The sequence below is a fragment of the Mucor mucedo genome (genome assembly GCF_025094135.1).
Source record: "Mucor mucedo strain NRRL 3635 chromosome Unknown EV154scaffold_35, whole genome shotgun sequence".
Classification (NCBI taxonomy): domain Eukaryota; kingdom Fungi; phylum Mucoromycota; class Mucoromycetes; order Mucorales; family Mucoraceae; genus Mucor; species Mucor mucedo.
The window spans coordinates 195,001-215,731 of NW_026252319.1; the positions used below are offsets into that span (position 1 = coordinate 195,001).

Sequence of the window (20,731 nt, forward strand, 5' to 3'; positions counted from 1 at the left end):
TATAGAGTATAGAATAGACTCGAAGCATTACAATCAAAGTGTGTGTATGTGTGTGTGTGTGTTTTTTTTTTAGTTTTTTAGTTTTTTAAAAAAAGAAAAAAAAGATAAGCAAAAGAAAGAAATTGGGAAAAGACTGAAAAAAAGGGGGACATAAGAACCAAAAAAAAAAAAAAAAAAAAAAAAAAATCAATCATGAGGTTTTTTGCGGTTGGTAAAATTTCATGATTCACAAAAAAATCGGTTGTCAAAAAATAACTAAAATAGCTTTTTGACGAATTCCTATTTTATGCATCTTGGAAAATGATGACATCAGTGAACATTTTGTTTTATTTTCGGCAGACATTATATCATTGTCCTCTTGACAGCTGCTTGTACTTTGAGTCTATTATAGACCCCCTTGTACCTGAAAAACAAGGAGCGAATATTAACAAGACAGTCGGCGTACCTGTCCCAGCGACAGTACAGGCTTTATGACTTACGTTTCCACTTGTCTGCTGAAATAAGAAAAGGCACAATCAGATATAATGTGCTGTCAAAAAGAAAGATGCAATTCTGCAAATGCGATAATCAAGCTATAGATACTCCAAGTTGGATGATTGCATGGAGCATACATACAATAATAGGTTTAGGTTGATGCATAAATCTCCCGGTGCTTACATCAATTATACAAAAAAAGACCTGTGCGTCTAGTCAATACGCCGATTTGAGATAGCAAAAAAATAATATAAAAAAATCATGAGATTGCAGTAGGAGATGAATATGAAGGGTTTTTTATTGTGCAAGGTGAGGGAAAACCGTGTCATACTTAAATTGATTAGGCAGACTTTTTTTCGACAGGGAGCAAATTACGCTCGACAGAGAGCTGATGATACTCGGCAGTTTGTTGTTCGATTTGCTTCTTGAGGTTATCCATATCTCCCTTACGTAAACGCAAAGTTTCCTTTTCCTTCTCGAGAGCCTCAATTTGATCCTTATAGTTCTTTTCCATGGTCAATAAACGCTCTTGATCCTTGCTGGATGTTTTGTGTTCCTCTCTGGCGTATTCTAACTCTTCTTCATGCTTCAACATGGCAACGACTAAAGTACTAGTACGCTCGAGAATACTAAACAGTTTTTTTTTTTAGATTTATATGTAAAAAAAACGCGTGTTTTTTTTCTTTTTCTCTGATGATTTAACTTACAGTGATAAAAAGAGAGTAAATCCGGTCAAGTACAAGTTTCTTTGTGCATAAAATTTGTTGGCTTTTTGACTAGCTTCATAACCAGCATCGTGGAATTGTCGCTTCTCTTCAGTATCACCTTGGTCAAGACGTTGCAAACGGTTTACAGCATCTATGATGGATTACGTATTAGCATCTATTTTTCTGGGTAACTATTTCGTCATGATTACCGATAAATAATAAAAAGATAAAGCTAGGGAGTCGAATATATCAGTATATACTGGTTATAATTATGAATATATAGAGTACTTTACCCAAATACGAATTTTAAAACAGTAATTGCTTGAAGAACCTGTATCCTTCGTTTATCAGAAAGAAATAAGAGCAAAAATTTATATTGTACTTTACCAATGGGGATCTTGAAACAAATCTGTGAATAGTTCTACGCCAGCGAGATGGAAGGGGTACCTAAAAGGCGAGATTAGGAACAACAATCTCGAGATTTGGTTTTATAAAAGATTCACTTACGACGAGAATGCCAAAGGCAACCATCTAGTTTAAACAGGAAATATTAGAATTAGTTGGTCATAGAGAGTAAGCTTAGTTGTTTACCTCAACAACCAGAATAACAAAGACAGCAGTATAATATATGGTCATAATTTTAAAAAAGAGTTGAAAAGAGAAAAAAAAGATAATATTTTTTTACTTGGGAGGGGGTATTTTATAGGTTGGTTGCACAGAAAAACGCGTTATAATAAGAATGTACTGCTTACAATATGATCTATTTTATATTTTTATTACTAGTATTTTTGTCTTATTTTTTACATATCATCATCAGAAGCAGCGACAGCATCACCCTCATCTTCATCACCACTAACAAGCTCATTCTCCTTTTCGGCTTGAGCCAATAAAGCAGCGAAATCACGATCATCAGAGTCAGAGACCAACTTGGCTTCCTTCTCGACCTTGAACTTGGTCCAAGCATGTTTATCCAAAGCTGTCTTTATTGCCTCAATACTCTTTTCGATCACCTCAAAACCAAGTTTCTTATCCAAAGAATCAACAGTAACAACATAGAAGGGTGCAGCCAAGTATGTGATCTTGATGGGAACATCCTCAGAACCAACTGATTCACCAGCCTTCAAGGCATTCTTGATGGCATTCACACCGTCAATACCGGTACATCTTAAATCAAGCTCTAAAAAGGTTTGTGGTGGTTAATAAAAAAGAAAAGAAAATATAATCCACTATAACAAGAAGCTACGTACGGGCACGGATCTTAACAGGGTGAGGGGTCATTCTACGCTTAATAATCAATAATAACTCCTTGAGAACATCATCGGAGAAAGTCATGCCTTGGAAGACAGTATCAGGGTCACTGGTAAAATAAACGGTGGTTAATATTAAAAATTGTCTCATGTAAATTCTACTCATTTACACAATAGCCATTTTAAAGGCATCATAAGCATGACCAAACTTCTTGTACAATGGCCAACCGATGGACTCGTACAAGTCTTGGAGAGGTAAATCGTTCTTTTCGGCAACGTGACGTAAAATGGAATGAACAGCCTTTGACTTGTTGTATTTCTCTTCACACTTGATAATATCTTCAGGAGTGACACGACGCTTGGATAAATCAATATAACCTGCAAGAATTATTAATACAAAAATAAAGAAAATACACGCGCCCTTTTTTTTCAGCATGTCTTACCCTTTTCTTCGTCTACTCTGAGAACAACAACGACTTCATCTCTGCCGACACGAATCAACTTTTGAACGGAACGAATACGTCTTCTTGATAATTCGGAAAGCAAGATCATACCTTCTCTATCTCCATACTCGAGCTATACATTCAAGGAAAACAGTCAGTTTGTATTGAAAAGGATGGCTTTTTTTTTTTGTTCATCTTACAAGCTTGACATAAGCACCCATATCAGCAATCTGACGGACATTGACCATGACAACATCGTCGACTTTAGGAAATTCCTGCTCGTACATGCGACAAGAAAATTTGGAATCACTCATCTTGTTAATGTTTTACTTTAGTGAAATAGAAAAAAAAAGAAGAGCCCCCCCCTCCAAAGTGAGAATTTTTTTTAGAGGCTTTTCGCGGAACTTTAATTCCTTTTTTCTTTCCAAAAACCATCATTTGCTGCGTACTTTTTTTTTTCCTTATGTAATGTCATTCATGCGTCATTCTTGTCAGTTATCAATAAAAGCAGTGATTATGATTCACATAAACTTTTTCGTGTGTCAATTATTTCTGGAGGTTACCATGGTACCCACATGAAGTATTTGACAACAGTGCAACTTATGTGTCATAATGATGATGGGTGGAGGTTGTCATAGCAACGAGTAGTCAGGGATACGCATACTTGTGTTTTTCCAGCAACATAAAAGTGAGATGACAACAAGATAAAGCCCACTTCTGACAGAGTGTGCCCCGCCCCCAAAATAGAGCTAAGCTTGATTTTTTTTATTTGCAGTGGTGAAAGGGGTGTCACGGGCAATCACAAGACGACATTGCCTATTTAATTGGGTTAGATATTGACAAAGAAAAGGGGGTTGAGGGCAAAGGAAAAAAAAGTTCATTGGAATGATCAACCTATTGTTTTATTTTTACAATAAAGATATAAGGGGAGGTGTGGATACATATCTCGGGTTACTCATTAGTGGAGAGGAGTTTGTATTCATAACATTCAACCTATATTCAGGTTCTGCAATAAAAATGTGTATCGAAAAATCAAAAGGGAGCATCATATGATTTGATTTCTATTGGCTTTCAGTGTACATCATCTGATACCCCGGAGCGTATTTGGTTCCGAAAAGATCTACTGTTGTTGGTCTTATAAAAACAATATGGATTTTTTCCTCTCTTTTCTCTTTTTCTCCTTTTATCTCGACTATTAACAAAAAAAGTAAGTTGATTTTTGACACGTCCTTTTTTTTTGTTTGTGATTTTCTTACTTTAAAGGTATTATAGTGTCATACCCTTATTATCCATACATGTCTTCTTATGGAGGCTATAACCAGTACCCACCGCAACCTGGAATGTACGGTCAACAACCATTAATAACAAATTATCCAGCATCGAATTATTACAACGGCGGGGGTATGATGGGAGGATATTACCCCAATACTGCAGGATATATGACACAAGGTTACGGTGGTGCCTATGGTACGGTTGGTGGTGCTTATGGTGGTGGGTACGGTGGGTATGGAGCAAATGGCTATTTACCATACAAACAAAGTACGCTTCGAACAATTTATAACCGACTTCGTCATGGCTCAAGTTATGGCAATTATCCATATTACAATCAATCAGGATACCCACAGCAAATGGGGTACGAATACGGTGGAAGACATCATCACCGAGGAAGTTACATCGATTATAATTAACTGTTTTGTTTATGTATAAAATCAGATTTAGTAAAAAAAAAAAAAAAAAAAATGGTATCTTTTTTTAGGAGGGAATTAGAAGGGGTTAATTTGGGGGGAGAAAAAATACAATAAGGATATAAATAATAGTATATATAACATGTCTTAATTGAACAAGACATAAAACAGTGTCGAAAGAACACCAATCAACACTGCAAACAAAAATTGTATGCTTTTAATCTACAATATTTTTTAGAGTGTGAATATTTGTAAAAAAAAAAAAAAGTTTAAAAAAAAATGTTACTGTATTACCTGGCATGCATCTAAAAATCCAAACTGCTGTCTTTTTAACTGTTCTTGTAATAGCTTTGTTTTGGCCTGTTCTCGTTCCAGTTCGCTGAGCAGCTTTTCTTTTTCAAGCTTCCAAGCGTCATGAGCCGCTAATTCTCTTTCTAAACGATGTAACTCGAGCTTTGCTGTTTGAATGGCTTGTGTCTGATGTTTCCACTTTTCATTGAATGACTTTATTTTCGCTTCGGCCAAGCTCAGCTTTTCTCCGAGTTCATCCTAATACCATTTTTTTTCAGTAAACCTTTTTTCTTTTATAATATTTGTTTAACATACGCTCTTTTTCATCTTTTCTTGATTGAATACTTTATCTAAATCCATCACTGTATCCTTGATTGATTTCAACTCATTTTCCACTTGTCTTGATTTCTCTATCTCTGCCTTTTTAAGAATAAAAAAAAAATGAATATCATCATTCCTCATGTGCCAAAAAAAAAAAAAGAAGTTACTTACTTGTAATTTACTGAGGACATTTTCCAGCTTTTTGGCTCGCTTTGTCGTTGTCACTAAAGATCCATTTTCTACTGTGGCTACTGTATTGATCGACGAAGTGGATGATTTTCGAGACAACTAGAGAATAAGGGGGGGGGGGAGGGAAGTCAACATATTTAGTACATACATAAGAAAGAAATGCTTTTTTTTTTACATGTGGATCAGGATAGACTTGTACTGGGTGCTGATTCGAAAGTTCTTTTATAATACCATCGTCCACCTGAGATAAAGGCACGGGGAAAACATGTACAGTACAAGAGACTTTATGGTACATAACTGCTCCATTATCATTGACAATATCAATACCAAACTCTAGCTCATCTTGACTCTTTAATTCCTTGGGTTCGCTTTCTTCGCATTCGTTGGATAATCTGGATCCATTAACAAAAGTACCGTTGCTGGACTTTACATCTTTTATGAAAACCTACACTTTTTCTTGATTAGTACATTAAAACATTGGGTCCTGCTATTAGTTTTACTTTGGTTTTATCACACCAAATCTCTGCATGTTGTCTAGACAGCACTTTGGAATCAAAATAGCCATTATAGGCTGTAGGGGTGGTCTTTGCTGAAGTCTGACGGCCGATTCGGATACGGACTTTGTCTCTTAATTCTAGCGTTCTTGTTTGGAAGTGGGTGTTATGAGGTCTAAGTATGACTGTAAAAACTGAATTACGCTTCTGTATCGTCATGGGACCTAAACAAAAAGTAAATTGCATTAACAACAATACGATTCTTTTTTTGTTGTTGTTGTTGCTTTGTTTAATTGCCTTTTTTCAATAATTTAACCGTTTCGTCATTCATCGGCATAACTGCTGAAGACTCGGTCATCATGGTCTCTTGAAAAAAAGAAAGAAAGAAAGAGGGGGGAAGGGATATGCATTTTTTATATATTTTATATAAATCTGACGTCTTTTTTTCGGGTTTTATAATATTATTTCTTTTTATTTTGCTAGATGATAAGAAGGTCCATGTCGAACTTACCTCATGTTACTGCAGCCCAGGGGTTTAAGGCCAAAGCTGACGCCTATGGTAAGCTTTTATTTATTTTATGACTTACATAAGAGCTGATTTGTTTAAAAAGCCAAGGCACGACCTAGTTATCCAATGGAATCGATTGATTTTCTTCAGAAGCTAACAAAAAAGACCCCTTCGCAGACGGAGATGCTTGATTTAGGAGCAGGTACAGGTATTATGACAAGATTGCTGTTTGAAGGGGGTTATACCTCTTTGACTGCTGTAGAGCCTGTGGATGCCATGCGAGCCAAAATTGGCTTGCCCGACAATGTTTCTTGTCTTTCAGGCACATCTTGGTCTATTCCTGTAAAATCGCAGTCTCAAGATGTAGTCATGCTAGCTCAGTGCTTTCATTGGTTTGATGACATGAAGAGCCTGAAAGAAATCCACCGTGTTTTAAAGCCTGGTGGTTTGATGGTCTTGATATGGAACATGGAAAGTAAGCGATCTCCCTGGGTTGCCCAGTTACGTGACTTGTATGAAGCATATGATGGTTCTGCACCTCAGTATCGCCTAGGTTATTGGAAACATGTTTTTAATGAGGCGACAGATTTGTATACACCTTTGCAACATGAAACATTTCAACATGATACACTTGCAAAGAAATCAGATGTCTGGACTAGAATCACTAGCAAGAGCTACATTGCTATCTTGGATAAGCACACGCAAGATATCTTGCATGAAAAAGTTCAGCATGTGATTGATGAATACCAGCTGGAGGATGAATTCATTTACCCTCTTGACACTGACATGTATTATTGCTATAAAAAATAGATTTTATGTAACTATTAAATTGTAATTACAACGGTATTATTTTTATTATAAATAGTTGGTTATAACAGAGAAGCGTGTTTAAATGTCTCTTCTGCTGACCTCCCCTTATGTCATAGTGATAAAATTTAGCTCTAAAAAAAAGGATCTATACATGTTTATTTATAAAGTTATCGGGAAATTAGGATATATTGGGCTCTGCTGTGAATAAGGCGAGTTTGACCCAATCTGCGGGAGGGGGGGAAGTGTGGGGAATAATGACATGAGGGTTTTCTTCCTCCCTTGATTTCCAATTCAAGAGGGTCTCTACATATTTGGATGGCTGCTTTTTATGACTGGTGGGTTGAACATCAAAATTCAGATCGAAACTTCCAAAAGTCTTGATGAGATCGTCGGTAAATTCAAGCGGTTTAAAATCAATCAACATTTTCTGCTCTTGTGGTGTAAATGAAGATGTGTCCCATTTGGGTGGTGACGGTGTGATCTATGTAGAAATAAAGAGTTAAAATAACACAAATGATATCAGTCTATTTTAGTGTTTTACTGTTTCAACTGGTCGATGTTGGTATTTTTTGATGGGATTTGTTAGCGTGGTGAATACCTCAGGATATGACATCATGAATTTAAATATCTTAATCCACATATTACTCTCCTTGACCAATTCCAGCTGTAGTAGATCATTTGGTTTGTAAAGTATAGTAGAAGGATTATAGGCTATTCGATCCTGATGCTTATTTTTACGTAGTGTATTCCAAATGATTTTACTGGCCTTTCGAATTAATTGACTTTTATTATTACTCATGACGGGTAGTGAATTATACGAGGAACAGATGGGCGCAGCATACATGTTTGTAGATGAAGATGGCATCAGTTTAGATACACCATCAATACGTACACAAGTAGGTGCCAGGATAATAGCAAGTGACTCTATCGACATTTGATTCTTTCCTTGTTTTTGTTGTACCATATCTGCTACTCCCATTAAAAACTGTAATAAGTGAAGATGTTCATGAGGTAGTGATTTACATGCTTCTTTTAAGCGTCGTTTTAATGTTTCCTTTGTGCACTTTTCCTCGTCTGTATTACTATCAGTCAACAATCTAATCTTGCGTTATAACTTTTGTTTCTTACCAAAAATATCCAAAAAGACGGGTTGAAATTGCCTTGGAATTACGGGTTCAGGTAATTGCTGTAAATAACGTTTGAATAATCCCGCTAGTGAATGTGTAGATACGGTTTCAGGAAATTTAACCAAAAACGGGTTTTTGGTTGCTTCAAATTCAGCTTGTAATTGATTGACGATGGCATTAGAGCCCGATTTACGAAATATGCCTTCTGCGTCCAAACCTATTTCAATTATAGGTGTGTGTCAATGACAAGGGTGATTATACACAGGAAATTTTTTTCTTTTCCTTTTGCTTTTAATTCGGTACCTTTGGCTTGTAATTCATCAAAGATTCTGGCAAGTATACCGGGAATCGAAAGGCCAGACGGTGTGGTAAAACTCGACCGCGCTAAAGCAGTAATCAGTGGTGCACCAAATAACAATGACATTCTAAAACAGCAGTAAAATATATAACAAAATAACAAAAAAAAAAAAAGAGAGAGAGAGAGAAAGAATGTGCCTCACTTTTACCTTTACTGTTCCTGTCGGAAATTAGTTCTCTTTGGACATATTTAAGGCAGCCAGTACAACAGAGCGTGACCTTTGTTTTTATCATTAGTTGGTTGAGAAAAAGTCCTACATCATCATCATACTACTACTATTGAAAACGGGTCAAATGATTTATAGTTATCATAGTAAAAAGTCAATAAATCACATCATTACCGACTCTTGCAATTTACATACGGAGTTTTTTTACAGTAACATATCAGAAGCTTTATTTTTATTTTTTGACAGGCCTACTATACATTAATCACAATAATGCATGCACACCAAAAACAAAGTTCATGATTTAACATCTTATTAAATAAAAGATAATACTTTAATTTTCTTATATATTTTAATATTTGCCGTAATTTTTACAATCCATAATAATAGATGACAGCCGTCTTTTTGAAAATATCGTGTGGTACCTTTTTTTTTTCTCCCGGGAACATGGTTGAAAGCGCGTCACAGTGCATGATAACATTTTTTTTTTTTTTTTTTTTTTTTTAAAAAAAAAAAAAGGTAGTCAAAGCTTATTTCCTCTTTATGTCGAAAATTAAACCTTATCAAATCCTTAATCTTCGAGGAAGGGACATTGTAGTCAGAAAGTGCCGATGCAAAGGAACAATTACGGCAGCTGTCGGTAGCCGTTCTAGCAAAGAGAACGAAATACTGTTCTGTAAAGTGTGCAAAAAGATAATACAAGACTATGTTTGCAACTTCAAAATGGACATGGTGGTATTGGACGTACTTAAGAATCGTGTACGAGAAATCACCATGTTCGACAAAGTTGTTGAAGAGTTTCTTGGGTGTACACCAGAGGAGTATTTGGAGGTATTGAGAGTATGAGAGAGAGCCTGCCCAAAACTGACATTACTGTTTTACAGCATGTCAAAAGGGATAGTCGTTTATACGAAAAGCTGGAGGAGGCGGCACATGGTATGTTTGTGAACGCCGAGATGGGCATCAATGTAAGGATTAAGATGATTAAGTGTGGATGGTTAGTAAAGTGATTGACGTTGTTCATGTAGCCACGAGGATACATTGAGGTGAAATCGTGTGTGATTCAGAGTAATGAGCAAGCAATTAGTTTGATTGGGATTATTACGCGCAAGCTTTGTGTGACAGGCGAAAATAAATAAATTCCTGTTCCGATCGAATGCGATTGTGATTGGCTCATTCGTAAAAAAATTTTTTTTTTATTATTTGTCGAGAAAAAAAATGCGGAATTGAATTAATCTTTCTCTTTCTCTAATCAACATGGCTGGTATCACTGTCAAGGACGTCAACTCCCACGGTAAATATACATCCAACCTATCTTGAATCAAAAAAGGAAGAAGAGAAAGAGCACTTTGGTCACTTTTATTGCATCAACAACATATAAAGAAAAAAAAAGACGTGTTCAATATAAAAAAAAGGGACATGACGAGATTACATGCAAATTTTTTTCTTTTTTTTTTGATTTGATTGTACATTCATCATGGCTCTTCCTCTTTACGTCTTGTATAAACCCTGAACAACCATAACAACCATACTGTCGCGTTTATATTCAGTGGCAATGCAACTGCTGCCAAAAAGAAGCTTTCAAAAAAAAAAAGTGTTTCGGTGGCTTGGCTCTCTTCCTTTTTTTTTTCCTCACTAAATTTTTTTTACATGTGTACTGACTGGTAATATAGCTTTCATCAAGGCTTACGCTGCCTACCTCAAGCGTACTGGTAAGCTCGAGGTCCCCAAGTGGGTCGATCTTGTCAAGACCGGTACCTTCAAGGAACTCGCTCCTTATGATCCCGATTGGTATTTCATCCGTGCTGGTAAGTGATATTGACATAGAGTGAGAGATACATCTAAACTAACTTGCTGCTTATAGCCTCTGTTGCCCGTCACATCTACATTCGTAAGTCTGTTGGTGTTGGTGCTTTGAACAAGGTTCACGGTGGTACCTTCAACCGTGGTTCTCGTCCTTCTCACCACTGTAACGCTTCCGGTTCCGTCAACCGTAAGGTTCTTCAATCTTTGGAGAAGATTGGTGTCCTCCAACAAGACAAGAAGGGGTACGTTTTAAGTTTATTTTTTATAAAGTAGCAGCCAATTAACTCATTCTCCTTTTTTATTCATTACAGTGGCCGTAAGATCACTCAAGATGGTCAACGTGATTTGGATCGTATTGCCATGACCCTCGCTGAAGAGTCTGATGAAGAGTAAATTCTTTTTAAATAATAAAAATTTTATCTACAATTTAAACTATAATATAATGACTTCTCGTGCTTTAAGAGATAAGGCGCTGTAAGCTTACGCACAGACTTTATGATTATGACGAATACTAGTACTACTATGTGGTATTTTTATTGAAAGAGAGAGAGAGAGATAGAGAGAGAAAGAGGAAATAAATTACAGCACAAGGTGTGATAGGCTTGTTCAAGGGTATTATTTGTATTGGGATGCAGATGATTATATTTTGGTTTTGTATATATTTTTTTTTTGTTTTTATGTGGATTCTGGGAATACTTCACGAACGAGATAGGACAGTTCCTTTTGCTTTGTACAGACAAGCTTACCCTTTTTGATATCAGCGTGAATTCTTTTTAATACAGCTTTTGCGCCAGGACGAGTCAGGCCATTGTGAGTCAACATCCAGGCAACGAGTTCACTCATGCCCTTGGAAGGCAATGAGAAGTGGAACTTTGGAGAATCACCGTAGAGAATATCGGCATAGATATCCTGACTGCTTTCGAGGTAATAAAGTGGAGGGACACGATCCATCATTTCAATCATGGTAATGGCAAGTGACCAGATATCAATATTTTCTCCGTAAGGACTTTCCGACACTACCTCCGGTGCCATCCACTATAACAAGAAATAGTTAGAAAATAGGTCATCTGCTTTTTTTTTGGTCTATTACTTACTTTGGCTGTGCCTAATCGATTCGTATTCACTCGGTTAATGGGAGTAGCTAAACCGAAATCAGCTGCAAAAGGGTTAGAGTTAGTAAACATAACCATATAAAAATAAAAAAAGATAAAAACTCACCAAGCTTCACTTGGCCATTGCGGCCCAAGAGGATGTTCTCACACTTGATGTCACGATGCATGTAGTTCTTGGAGTGGAGATAGACCAAGCCTTCCAGACACTGCAAATAATAGTCAGTACAACGTCAATATAAATAAACGGGGGGCGGCTTTACCTCTCGTGCGACACGAACAGCGTTGCCTTCAGAAAGACCGACGGTGGTATTATACAGGAGGTTGAATACGGAACAGGACATGAGCTCCATACACATCCAGAGATGATCATCCCATAAACAGGCTTCTTTGATTTGAATTAAATTAGGGTGATTAAGGCAGCCCATAATACGCAATTCTCGCAGAATATAAGCGTGATGTGGCGTATCAAGATCTTCAATGTAACAACGCTTAATTGCCACTTGGTTATTGGAATGTTTCTTTGTTGCCCTGACTACCGCACCATTGGCACTAAAATAAACAACGATTTAGTTGAATGGGACGTAGACAATAAAAATTCTATTTTTACCCGCTGCCAACTTGATGAAGGCCTTCAAATTGTTCTTTAGGGTTGAGTTCCATAATCTTGTTGGCAGGCAAGACTTTTCGTAGTTTGGCATCGAATGCAGCATGTGCTTTGCGTTTGACTTTGATGACTGGTGGCGGTAAAGGTATAATATCTGGAGATTTTCCAACTGGCATCCAACGCTGAGTTAAAAATGTTAGATTGCATACTATCCGTACGTACTTTTTATTATTTGTTTACCTTTGTTTGTACAGGTTCTATGGTCGATTTCTTTTTGGTTTGTGCTGGTATTGAAGGCATTATTTTATCCTTGTTCTTATCCCAAGCTTCTTTAATAATGTCGGGTATCTCAAAATTGCCTGGAACACGCCATGGCGCCTTTTTTTTTATTTATTTTGTGAGTGATTTTTATTTTTTACTTTTAATTTTTTTATATATATATATATACCTTTTTACATTGTGTGTTATTATTATTGTTGTTGTCAGGACGTAGTTTACGTGGTTTCATATCTAATACTTTATGTTGCGGTGAAGCAAGTCGAGTTGCTCCAGAAGAACTTGAAGTATCGTATAAACTGGGAGAAGTACTCATTACGAGTAGTGGTGCCTTTTTTATATTTTACACAATTAAATAAAGAATAAAGAAGAAAGGGATGAATGGAGATGGTGGCGAAAAAAAAAAAAAAAAAAAAAAAAAGTTGAAAGAAAGGGAAAAAAAAAAGATTTGGGTCTTCTTTTTTTTTTTGTGTGTGAGAAAAGTGAAAAAAAAAAGCTAAGGGGCCGAAGGGTTACAGAAGTTTTTTTTCACTTTTTTTTTGTTTGTGTATTTTTTGTCATTACACCCCGTTTTTATTTTATCATAAAGTTATTGTAGTACAAAAAGGCTCTTTTCTTTTTTTTTCTTTCTTTTTTCGGGTATCACCCCAAATGCTTCATTCATGGACGGGAGTGTGCTTCAAAAAAAAAAAGTTGAATTTATTACTCAAAGAAATGATTAGATAATCTATTGTTTGTTGTGGGTGTTGTATTATTTCTCTGAAACAAGAAATCGGTCAAAGGCCTACCAATGATGGATTCGGTGTTAGTCGGAGGATCATGCCGTTGCCGGGGAGAAGGAGGTAATCTGTAAGATTGCATCGATTGTTGCTTGGAGTACCAATCGTTGCTATGCATTCCGTTGCCATGAGGGACAAAGGTTTCCTTGGTTTCCTCCTCCATGGGATACGACGACGAGGAAGAGGAAGGATGATGATGCTAAATCACTGATTATTACACAATGGTTACACCTCTTTATATTTTTTTTTATATCCCACTTACTCGCTGTTCTTGAGCCATATCTGTATATATCATGTATGTGATGTACGCATGCATAGCATTTCTTTTAATACGCGGATTCTGTTTCTATGCACACCATAAAAAAAAGAGTCAGTTTTTTTAGCCAATTTTTTTATAAAAAAAAATATGTACCATGGATAAGTACTGCCAGGAAAATGCATGTGTTCCCTCAGATTGTGACTCATTCTATATTAAAATGATTACCAAAGAGAACGAAAAAAAAAAAATGAAAAAATAGGCGAGTTTGATGTCAATGCATATTTTATATATGCATAATTTTTTTTTCTTTTTTTTTTATTTTTACCCCTTTCACTTCTTCTTCTTCTGTTGATATAGGATTGACTGTGGATGTTGGCCACGTGTCGTCCACCGATACCGAGGGTCGCTGGTGACGATGACGTCTTTCACTGTGACGACGGTGTAAGAGCGATGACCTGCTATCACTGTCATCGTTGGATCCGTACGTAAACGACTTTCTCTTTACTGAACCTGTAGGTGTATAACAACATTAATACACATAACAAAACGCACAAATACACACATTATACACTTACCGTGTCGTCCATGCAGCTTGATTTCCCGTCGCTCATAGGCTCGTTTCTTGTATTTGCCTTCATCGTCAATGACAGCAGCTGCCGCAGCCAGTAACATGATGGGATCCGGCTGACCACGTTCTTGCTGTAAGTGAAGATTGGCGTCTGTCTTTATTGGTAGTGACACTTTAATATCTCCTACAAGGTTGTTAAATCATATTTACATATATATATATAGTGATAATAATCTTATCATTTTACCTTTGCTGGATATCCTTCTTTTGAACTTTGTATCCAACGAGTGCGAAGAAGAACCTGCGAAATGAAAAAAAGGGGGTGGTTTCAGTAACAGTAAGGACATGCCATGTTTCCACTTTTACCCATCAAATGTTGTAAGGATGTGTCTTGGTTGGCCAAGTCAATCAAGATACGGCTGGCTTCTGCATCCACTTTATTTGACGAATCTTGTAAATCAAAGGCATCTTGGCTTCTTCTTGTAGACGAAGAACGTGGCTGAATCTGTGTTGGGTATTCCTGTAACATCCCTTTTTTTTAAATGTGTATGTGTGTGTGTGTGTGTGTGTAAGAAGAAGAAAAAGAAGGAGAGAAAGAAATAAAAAAATAAAAAAAGGTGTGTGTGCGTCGTGTAACAACATTATTATTGACGTCACTTGTAAAGATTACAACTGTGGAATCATGTGATTCATAGGTGGCCTGTGTGTAAGTTGTGCCTCTCCCGTATCACTTATATTGTTTATTTTTTCTTGTCAGTGACATTGAATTTAAAGTGTAAAATATCGCCATCTTCCACAACATAATCTTTGCCCTTTTGCATATATTTACCCGCTGCCTTGACTGCAGCTTCAGAGCCGTAATGCTGCAGATCTGCAAACTTTTGTGTGTCGGCTGCAATAAACCCACGTTCGAAATCAGAGTGAATCACTCCCGCTGCCTGAGGTGCCTTGGCTGTGTTCTGCTCATTATAAGTAAACCTTTATAGATATTCTAATGAAAAGCAACTTACTCTGACGGTCCATGCACGCACTTCTTGTTGTCCACAGGTATAGTAATGAATCAAATCTAGCGACTTGTAACCAGCCAAAATGACATTTGGTAATTGAGATTGGATACCAAGGTCCTTCAAGTATTGGGCTTGTTCTTGTGGCGCCATGTCTACTAATTTGGACTCGAGAGAGACAGACAAGGGAATCACACGATCACCCTTATTGTTCTCTTGCACCCACTCGTTAATCTTTGGTAACCACTTGTTTGTTTGTGAGACATAGTCCCCTTCACTGGTATTCACCAAATAAATCATGGGCTTAGCCGTTAACAAGTGTAAACCGTTAATGACATTCACCTGGGCTGAGCTCCAATCTCCCTTTCGGACATCTCTTCCCTTTGCCATAAACTCTGCCAAGCTCTCCACAATAGCCTACAAAACAGAAATTACTACTTTAATATACACACACACACACGCATACACACAATCTTACAAGCTCTTCCTTTTTGGACACGGTGCCTGGCAATTTTTTGGCGTCGGGGAACTTTGCTAGTTTGACCAAATCCAATAACTGACGCTCCAGCATTTCTTCGTCCTTGATACGAAGTTCGTTCTGGATAATCTCTAAATCTCGCACAGGATCAATGGTATTTTCCACATGTGTAATATCGTCGTTTTCAAAGGCACGCACCAAATGGTAAATGGCATCTACCGAGCCTACATTGGATAAGAAGGCGTTGCCCAGACCAGCACCTTGAGAAGCACCACGGACAAGGCCTGCAATATCCACTACAGTCAACTAGAGATTTTTTTTCAATTTTTTTCCCTACTTAAAACTTCTGAGTCGGATCTTACATGTGCAGGCGTGGTTCTTTTAGGTTCGTATGTTTTGACAAGCCAATCTAATCGATCATCAGGGACTTCCACTCTAGCCTCGGATGGATCGATGGTACAGAATGGGTAATTTTCTGCAGGCACACTGCTGTTCGTTAGTGCATTAAATAAGGATGATTTACTGTGATATGACATGAGTATCTTTGTATAACATGTCTCTATTCTTTTAATGTTACCCAATATTGGGTAAACCAACAACACCCATACGAAGGTTGTTGGAAGGTCTTCCTAAAATAGCCTTCTCGGGCTCTTCTTTCTTGCTAGGCTTCTTCTTGGCAAGAACTACACTGGAAGTTGAGAAAAAGCATCGGGTAGGAACAAGTCCTTTACGAATGGCCAACATGGTTGAGTAAATGAAGTAAAACAAAAATTTATTTTAATATTTTTCTTTTACAAGGCTAAATAAAATAAATAGTGACTGTTAGATCATGCAATCGTCTTCGTCTTCATCATCGTCTTCTGCAAGACCATTGTATTTGCCTCGCAAAGCTTGCTCGGCATTATTCAGGACTTGGCCGATTCTTTCCTCAATATATCGAAGGTATTCTTCATTTGCATTGTCAATGGCCTCAGTCAGGCCGGGGAAACATTGAGCCACGCCCGTATTTAACTCTGGACCATATACCACATGCTTGAACCAAGGTCGTTCTGTAGCAATACCTTGAGGATCGAGCAATGCTCTTTCAAACTGCAAAAGACGCTCATTTGCTTTGGTCACATGTTTAGTGAGTTTCTTGGAAATATGCTTGTGAACTTTTAATTTATGATGCCACTTGTTATGCTTCTTTTCGAAATGCAGACTGGTAGAGGCAAGTGAGTTAATGGCGGATGAGATAAAAGGGAATGTTTGACAGCCTTGTCTGGCAGTGAGAAGATTCATGTGACGTATAATCTCTGTAGAGTAATCCTGTACATGCATAGGCAAGATGATGTCGGATGATAGACGAAATACTAATAAGCCCCAAATCTTTGTTAACGCCTGATGATATTCAAACGTAGGATCACCCGTTGTTTCCATCCAGTGTCTATCATGTGGATATCCATTTTCATCTCGAAAACCGAAAGAGACACTAGAGATACCCAAGTGATGAAAGAAGCCAACATGATCAGAATCTACACCCAAGGGATCAGTCAAAAGGGTTGGAATCAAATTATCTTGTGGAGAAGATTCGAAGTAAAACGCTTGTTCTGCTGCTGTTTTATTCCTGTCTGCTTTCCAAACATCATAAACAGTTTGACTTGTATGTGGATCAATAATCTCCTGTGTGACCTCGTATAATAATTGACTCAATAAAGGAGAAGACTGCGCAGAGAAATGCCGACCAGATACAGCATGATCCACATTCAAATAAGTAACCACTTGTTCTTTTAACCAGTCCTGATGTTGTTCAATCCATTCAATAGAACCAACAGAGCCATATTCTTGCGCATCCCATGATGCAATGATAATCGTACGTCTTGGTTTCCAACCTCGTTCTAATAAAATACCAATTGTTCTCACCAGCTCCATCTAAAAGTTTGAGAAACACAAAACTTGTTTTAGCTATTAATCATGCATTGTTATCTTATTTATTTACCATTACAGCAGACCCAGAAGAAGGATCAATTGATCCAGACTTCCAAGCATCTCGGTGATTACCAATAATGATAGCACGCTCAGGTTCAATGTTGCCAGGTATTTTACCAATAACGTTCCAAACAGGTCTGACTTTGTAATCATTGAAATTGACTAAATTCACCAGAGATTTACTAGGACCACTGTAATAATTCACATCACACAGACCACCTAACCAAGTAATATCCGCCTCGATACCATATCCTTCAGTTGTTTTGAGCAAGGGCAATGCGTCCTGCCAAGAGATAGGCAAAGAAGGTATCTTTGGGATACCGGTAGCTTGATCTAAAGTGATACGATGCGTATCATTTTCTGTTGTGGCTGCGTAACCTTGTGTTAATGGATCTCCTACAATGTAGGATGTATACTGTACAGACGCCTGTTCCACAAAGGTAGGACTATAATATACATTTGTATATAAATAAAAAAATCAGAAAAAATAAAATAAAATAAACGTAATTGTTATTACAGTATTGCAGTAGTATTTGTATCATCCGGATCTGTATACAAAACAACGCCCGAGCAACCAAAATCTTGCGCCATCTTCACCTTAAGACCACTATGAACTACACCATTTCGGATGAGAGCAATCGTCCCTTGAAAAGAGATACCACGAGCCAACAGAAATTGGAAGTCAGTTAAGCGACCATAGTTAACATAGACGATGGGACCCGTGACATTCCCGTGGCCAGAATAGGCATGAAAAGAGTCAGTGGTAATATTGGCTTCATGAAGGAAAGGGCCCTGTACAATAGCAAGTCTTGTCTTGTTTGGATAGTTTAGTAATGGCCAATACGTTTCAATCCTGCTGTCCGTCACACCAAATTTTTTCCAAAGATCTCGTGTCCATTCTGCTAAATTTTTGTCGGTGCGTGAACTCGCTAGTTCTGCAGATGCATAAGTGTTGAAATATTGTTTGATATGGTCACTGGATGGAATAGACTTGAACAATTCTGAAACGGTTTCTTGGGGTAACGCTAGTATCAATAGTAAATTTTAGCATTTTTTTTTTTTACTTTTATACTAGATTACGTACCAAATTGTATATAATTATCAATAAACCGATGGATAAAAAACATGCTGGCAGTGCAGAATAAAAAAGTGCTAATCAGTTTAATACCTCTAGTGCGGGATCGCAGCATTTTACGAGTACTCTTTTCCTTTTGTCTGGGTGTCATAAACCACTGATTAAGACCGCCTATCCAACCCACTGGCTGGGTTTTCTCGTTAGAGAACCATCCTTGCTTTTCTGGATCCGAAGATGGCACAGATAAGTATCCTTTCGACATTATGCGTGTGTGCGTGGATTTAGAATTCAAAAAAAGAGAGAAAAAAATAGAGATTTTCATGGTTTGCTTTTATATTTTTAATGTTTGTTTACAATACACAATGAACTCCCTGGTTTCGCAATTAGGTGCCTGATATTTTAAACTTCCGCTGATGTCCTGTCTCTTCTCTCATTTCCCTAATGCTGTCATTTTTCTCAAAAACTTAATTCGTTTTGGTTCTCACTTTTAGATAAGCTAAAGTTCCTTGAAATTGATGTAATTACATAATCCAATACTTACTTTTGTTATTACCCAAAGTTCGTTTTCAACCACGGCCGAGGTATGGCAACCGTCTGTATTATAGCTCAGGCTTTTGGGCGCTTGGTTATATATTCAGGGGAAACTTTATGATTGATGGCCATCAGCTTGTATCCACCAGTTTCAAAAGACAAATTTCTGTCGAGAACTTCCTTCAAAGGTTAAATTAAAGTTTAATGGTTTCAAATCAACAGCAGGTTCAGTTCAGAGATCAGAAAAGCTCTAATTCGTACTGTATAGCCGCCGTTTTCATAGAGACAATCAAACTCCACTTAATATTGGCAAAATATTGACCATATAGAGCCTCTAAACGTAATGCTGAATCATTGATAATTGATTGAAGGCGTCAGTGTCAGATAAACGTTTTTCTGGTTGGCTCTATTGGCTCACGCAAGGAAAGATAGCACAGCAGACCATTTGAATTCTATCAATTTTACTACATACCACGACAGAAATATGGTGAGTGACTGTGATATTAAAGGTGCTCAGCTGTTTTAAAAAAAAAATACGGAAAAAGGGGAAGCTTACGTAGTTTTTTTTTGTATATTAATCACTAATGTCATTGGAAATTGAAGTTACCGAACAACCTTTTGATAGAGAATTAAAAATCCTCTCTCCACCAACGAATGCAACTCAGATAGGTAAACAGGAATTTAAGAAGAAGCGAAAAATAGAATAGAAAGGCTGACATTTTTAGCCCAAAGCTGAATTGCCAGAGACAGCTTATAAGTTAGAACCTAATGAGATCAAGAAACTCTATCAATCTGCTGTAGAGCGTCGACAGAATCTCGAGAATAGGCAAGTACGAGGACAGCCAGTTGAACGATCGTCTGTGTAATAACACCTGCTTTTAGACCTTTAAAGACTCAAAAGATGAGGGATGGTGAAGATCAAGAAAAGCTTAAAAAGTATCCAAAGACAACCATTCGTATTCGTATGCCAGATCACACCATTGTACAAGCTGTATTTCAGACTAAAGAAAGAGGTAAAATGGCAAGACGATCACATTAAATTTGATTATACTGTGCTCATAATTATTGCTTAGTGTCTGCGTTATATGAATTCACAAGGAGCTTATTGGAAACACCGGAACGAAAATTTGTGCTGTGTTTGCCTCCACGTACCAAATTAACCGAACCTTCATTGTCCTTTTTCAAGGCTGGATTATCACCTGCATCCAATGTTTTGTTTGCCTGGATCGAACAAGGAGAAAAGGGTAAGCTAATTGATATGAATTTGATTTTAGGCTTGTTGGTGTTTATTAACTTGTGGGATTTTAGGCAATGCCTTGAAGCAAGAATATTTGGATTTAAAGCAAGCTTTATCACCTCCACCAGCACCTACTTTATCTAATACCACATCGACATCTAGCACCACCTCTGAATCGAAACCCAAATCCAAAGCAGTTCCCAAGTGGCTGCAAAAA

The 20,731-nt window shown here is 37.3% G+C and overlaps 14 protein-coding genes across 14 annotated transcripts in view; 5 read left to right on the plus strand and 9 right to left on the minus strand.

Moving 5' to 3' along the window:
- The window catches only part of EV154DRAFT_601816 (uncharacterized protein), a 1,213-nt gene extending 1,073 nt beyond the window's left edge, over positions 1-140 (minus strand). The window contains exon 1 of the mRNA XM_051607254.1: positions 1-140. This exon is cut by the window's left edge and continues 279 nt beyond it. Within this exon, the coding sequence (XP_051458711.1) occupies positions 1-28 (28 nt within the window). The 5' untranslated portion in view covers positions 29-140.
- Positions 141-814: 674 nt separating this feature from the next.
- EV154DRAFT_562500 (B-cell receptor-associated protein 31-like-domain-containing protein) lies at positions 815-1,817 on the minus strand (the record flags this gene model as incomplete). Its single annotated transcript, XM_051605730.1, has 7 exons — positions 815-1,103; positions 1,182-1,332; positions 1,391-1,413; positions 1,475-1,512; positions 1,569-1,628; positions 1,689-1,712; positions 1,773-1,817. 7 exons carry the CDS (start codon positions 1,815-1,817, stop codon positions 815-817), a joined length of 630 nt encoding a protein of 209 aa, XP_051458712.1.
- Positions 1,818-1,923: 106 nt separating this feature from the next.
- EV154DRAFT_505490 (eukaryotic translation initiation factor 2 alpha subunit-domain-containing protein) lies at positions 1,924-3,223 on the minus strand. The gene is made up of 5 exons (XM_051601176.1): positions 3,072-3,223; positions 2,872-3,004; positions 2,599-2,806; positions 2,429-2,538; positions 1,924-2,358 (listed from the first exon to the last, which is right to left on the minus strand). The coding sequence occupies exons 1-5, from the start codon at positions 3,183-3,185 to the stop codon at positions 1,982-1,984; spliced, it is 942 nt and encodes a 313-aa protein (XP_051458713.1). The 5' UTR covers positions 3,186-3,223; the 3' UTR covers positions 1,924-1,981.
- Positions 3,224-4,067: 844 nt separating this feature from the next.
- Positions 4,068-4,653, plus strand: EV154DRAFT_505494 (uncharacterized protein). Its single transcript, XM_051601177.1, has one exon. The coding sequence runs from the start codon at positions 4,167-4,169 to the stop codon at positions 4,557-4,559; it is 393 nt and encodes a 130-aa protein (XP_051458714.1). The 5' UTR covers positions 4,068-4,166; the 3' UTR covers positions 4,560-4,653.
- Positions 4,632-6,409, minus strand: EV154DRAFT_196984 (SMAD/FHA domain-containing protein). The gene is made up of 7 exons (XM_051594316.1): positions 6,149-6,409; positions 5,858-6,075; positions 5,533-5,802; positions 5,340-5,456; positions 5,163-5,267; positions 4,851-5,105; positions 4,632-4,778 (listed from the first exon to the last, which is right to left on the minus strand). Exons 1-7 carry the CDS (start codon positions 6,210-6,212, stop codon positions 4,704-4,706), a joined length of 1,104 nt encoding a protein of 367 aa, XP_051458715.1. The 5' UTR covers positions 6,213-6,409; the 3' UTR covers positions 4,632-4,703.
- EV154DRAFT_441771 (S-adenosyl-L-methionine-dependent methyltransferase) lies at positions 6,055-7,274 on the plus strand. The gene is made up of 2 exons (XM_051596965.1): positions 6,055-6,410; positions 6,463-7,274. The coding sequence occupies exons 1-2, from the start codon at positions 6,335-6,337 to the stop codon at positions 7,167-7,169; spliced, it is 783 nt and encodes a 260-aa protein (XP_051458716.1). The 5' UTR covers positions 6,055-6,334; the 3' UTR covers positions 7,170-7,274.
- A 424-nt stretch (positions 7,275-7,698) lies between these two features.
- On the minus strand, positions 7,699-8,720 carry EV154DRAFT_419011 (Rho GTPase activation protein; the record flags this gene model as incomplete). The annotated part of the gene is made up of 3 exons (XM_051595872.1): positions 7,699-8,243; positions 8,298-8,513; positions 8,600-8,720. 3 exons carry the CDS (start codon positions 8,718-8,720, stop codon positions 7,699-7,701), a joined length of 882 nt encoding a protein of 293 aa, XP_051458717.1.
- A 626-nt stretch (positions 8,721-9,346) lies between these two features.
- On the plus strand, positions 9,347-10,062 carry EV154DRAFT_505498 (uncharacterized protein; the record flags this gene model as incomplete). Its single annotated transcript, XM_051601178.1, has 3 exons — positions 9,347-9,648; positions 9,702-9,785; positions 9,846-10,062. Coding segments are annotated over exons 1-3 (479 nt in total), but the record flags the coding sequence as incomplete, so codon positions are not given.
- Positions 10,063-10,074: 12 nt separating this feature from the next.
- EV154DRAFT_505500 (40S ribosomal protein S19-A) lies at positions 10,075-11,061 on the plus strand (the record flags this gene model as incomplete). The annotated part of the gene is made up of 4 exons (XM_051601179.1): positions 10,075-10,111; positions 10,491-10,625; positions 10,682-10,865; positions 10,935-11,061. 4 exons carry the CDS (start codon positions 10,075-10,077, stop codon positions 11,014-11,016), a joined length of 438 nt encoding a protein of 145 aa, XP_051458719.1. The 3' UTR covers positions 11,017-11,061.
- Positions 11,062-11,639: 578 nt separating this feature from the next.
- Positions 11,640-12,524, minus strand: EV154DRAFT_419014 (kinase-like domain-containing protein; the record flags this gene model as incomplete). Its single annotated transcript, XM_051595874.1, has 4 exons — positions 11,640-11,779; positions 11,842-11,941; positions 11,996-12,284; positions 12,343-12,524. Coding segments are annotated over 4 exons (711 nt in total), but the record flags the coding sequence as incomplete, so codon positions are not given.
- A 667-nt stretch (positions 12,525-13,191) lies between these two features.
- Positions 13,192-14,874, minus strand: EV154DRAFT_505510 (uncharacterized protein). Its single transcript, XM_051601180.1, has 6 exons — positions 14,588-14,874; positions 14,469-14,522; positions 14,229-14,405; positions 13,979-14,163; positions 13,807-13,860; positions 13,192-13,740 (listed from the first exon to the last, which is right to left on the minus strand). The coding sequence occupies exons 1-6, from the start codon at positions 14,748-14,750 to the stop codon at positions 13,642-13,644; spliced, it is 732 nt and encodes a 243-aa protein (XP_051458721.1). The 5' UTR covers positions 14,751-14,874; the 3' UTR covers positions 13,192-13,641.
- On the minus strand, positions 14,872-16,462 carry EV154DRAFT_505513 (GTP-binding protein YchF). The gene is made up of 4 exons (XM_051601181.1): positions 16,066-16,462; positions 15,704-16,009; positions 15,232-15,642; positions 14,872-15,180 (listed from the first exon to the last, which is right to left on the minus strand). Exons 1-4 carry the CDS (start codon positions 16,237-16,239, stop codon positions 14,962-14,964), a joined length of 1,110 nt encoding a protein of 369 aa, XP_051458722.1. The 5' UTR covers positions 16,240-16,462; the 3' UTR covers positions 14,872-14,961.
- On the minus strand, positions 16,455-19,031 carry EV154DRAFT_601827 (uncharacterized protein). The gene is made up of 4 exons (XM_051607255.1): positions 18,756-19,031; positions 18,189-18,696; positions 17,682-18,117; positions 16,455-17,614 (listed from the first exon to the last, which is right to left on the minus strand). Exons 1-4 carry the CDS (start codon positions 19,006-19,008, stop codon positions 16,526-16,528), a joined length of 2,286 nt encoding a protein of 761 aa, XP_051458723.1. The 5' UTR covers positions 19,009-19,031; the 3' UTR covers positions 16,455-16,525.
- An 830-nt stretch (positions 19,032-19,861) lies between these two features.
- EV154DRAFT_418917 (uncharacterized protein) lies at positions 19,862-20,316 on the plus strand (the record flags this gene model as incomplete). The annotated part of the gene is made up of 3 exons (XM_051595866.1): positions 19,862-19,946; positions 20,010-20,133; positions 20,160-20,316. 3 exons carry the CDS (start codon positions 19,862-19,864, stop codon positions 20,314-20,316), a joined length of 366 nt encoding a protein of 121 aa, XP_051458724.1.
- Between the last annotated feature and the right edge of the window lie 415 nt (positions 20,317-20,731).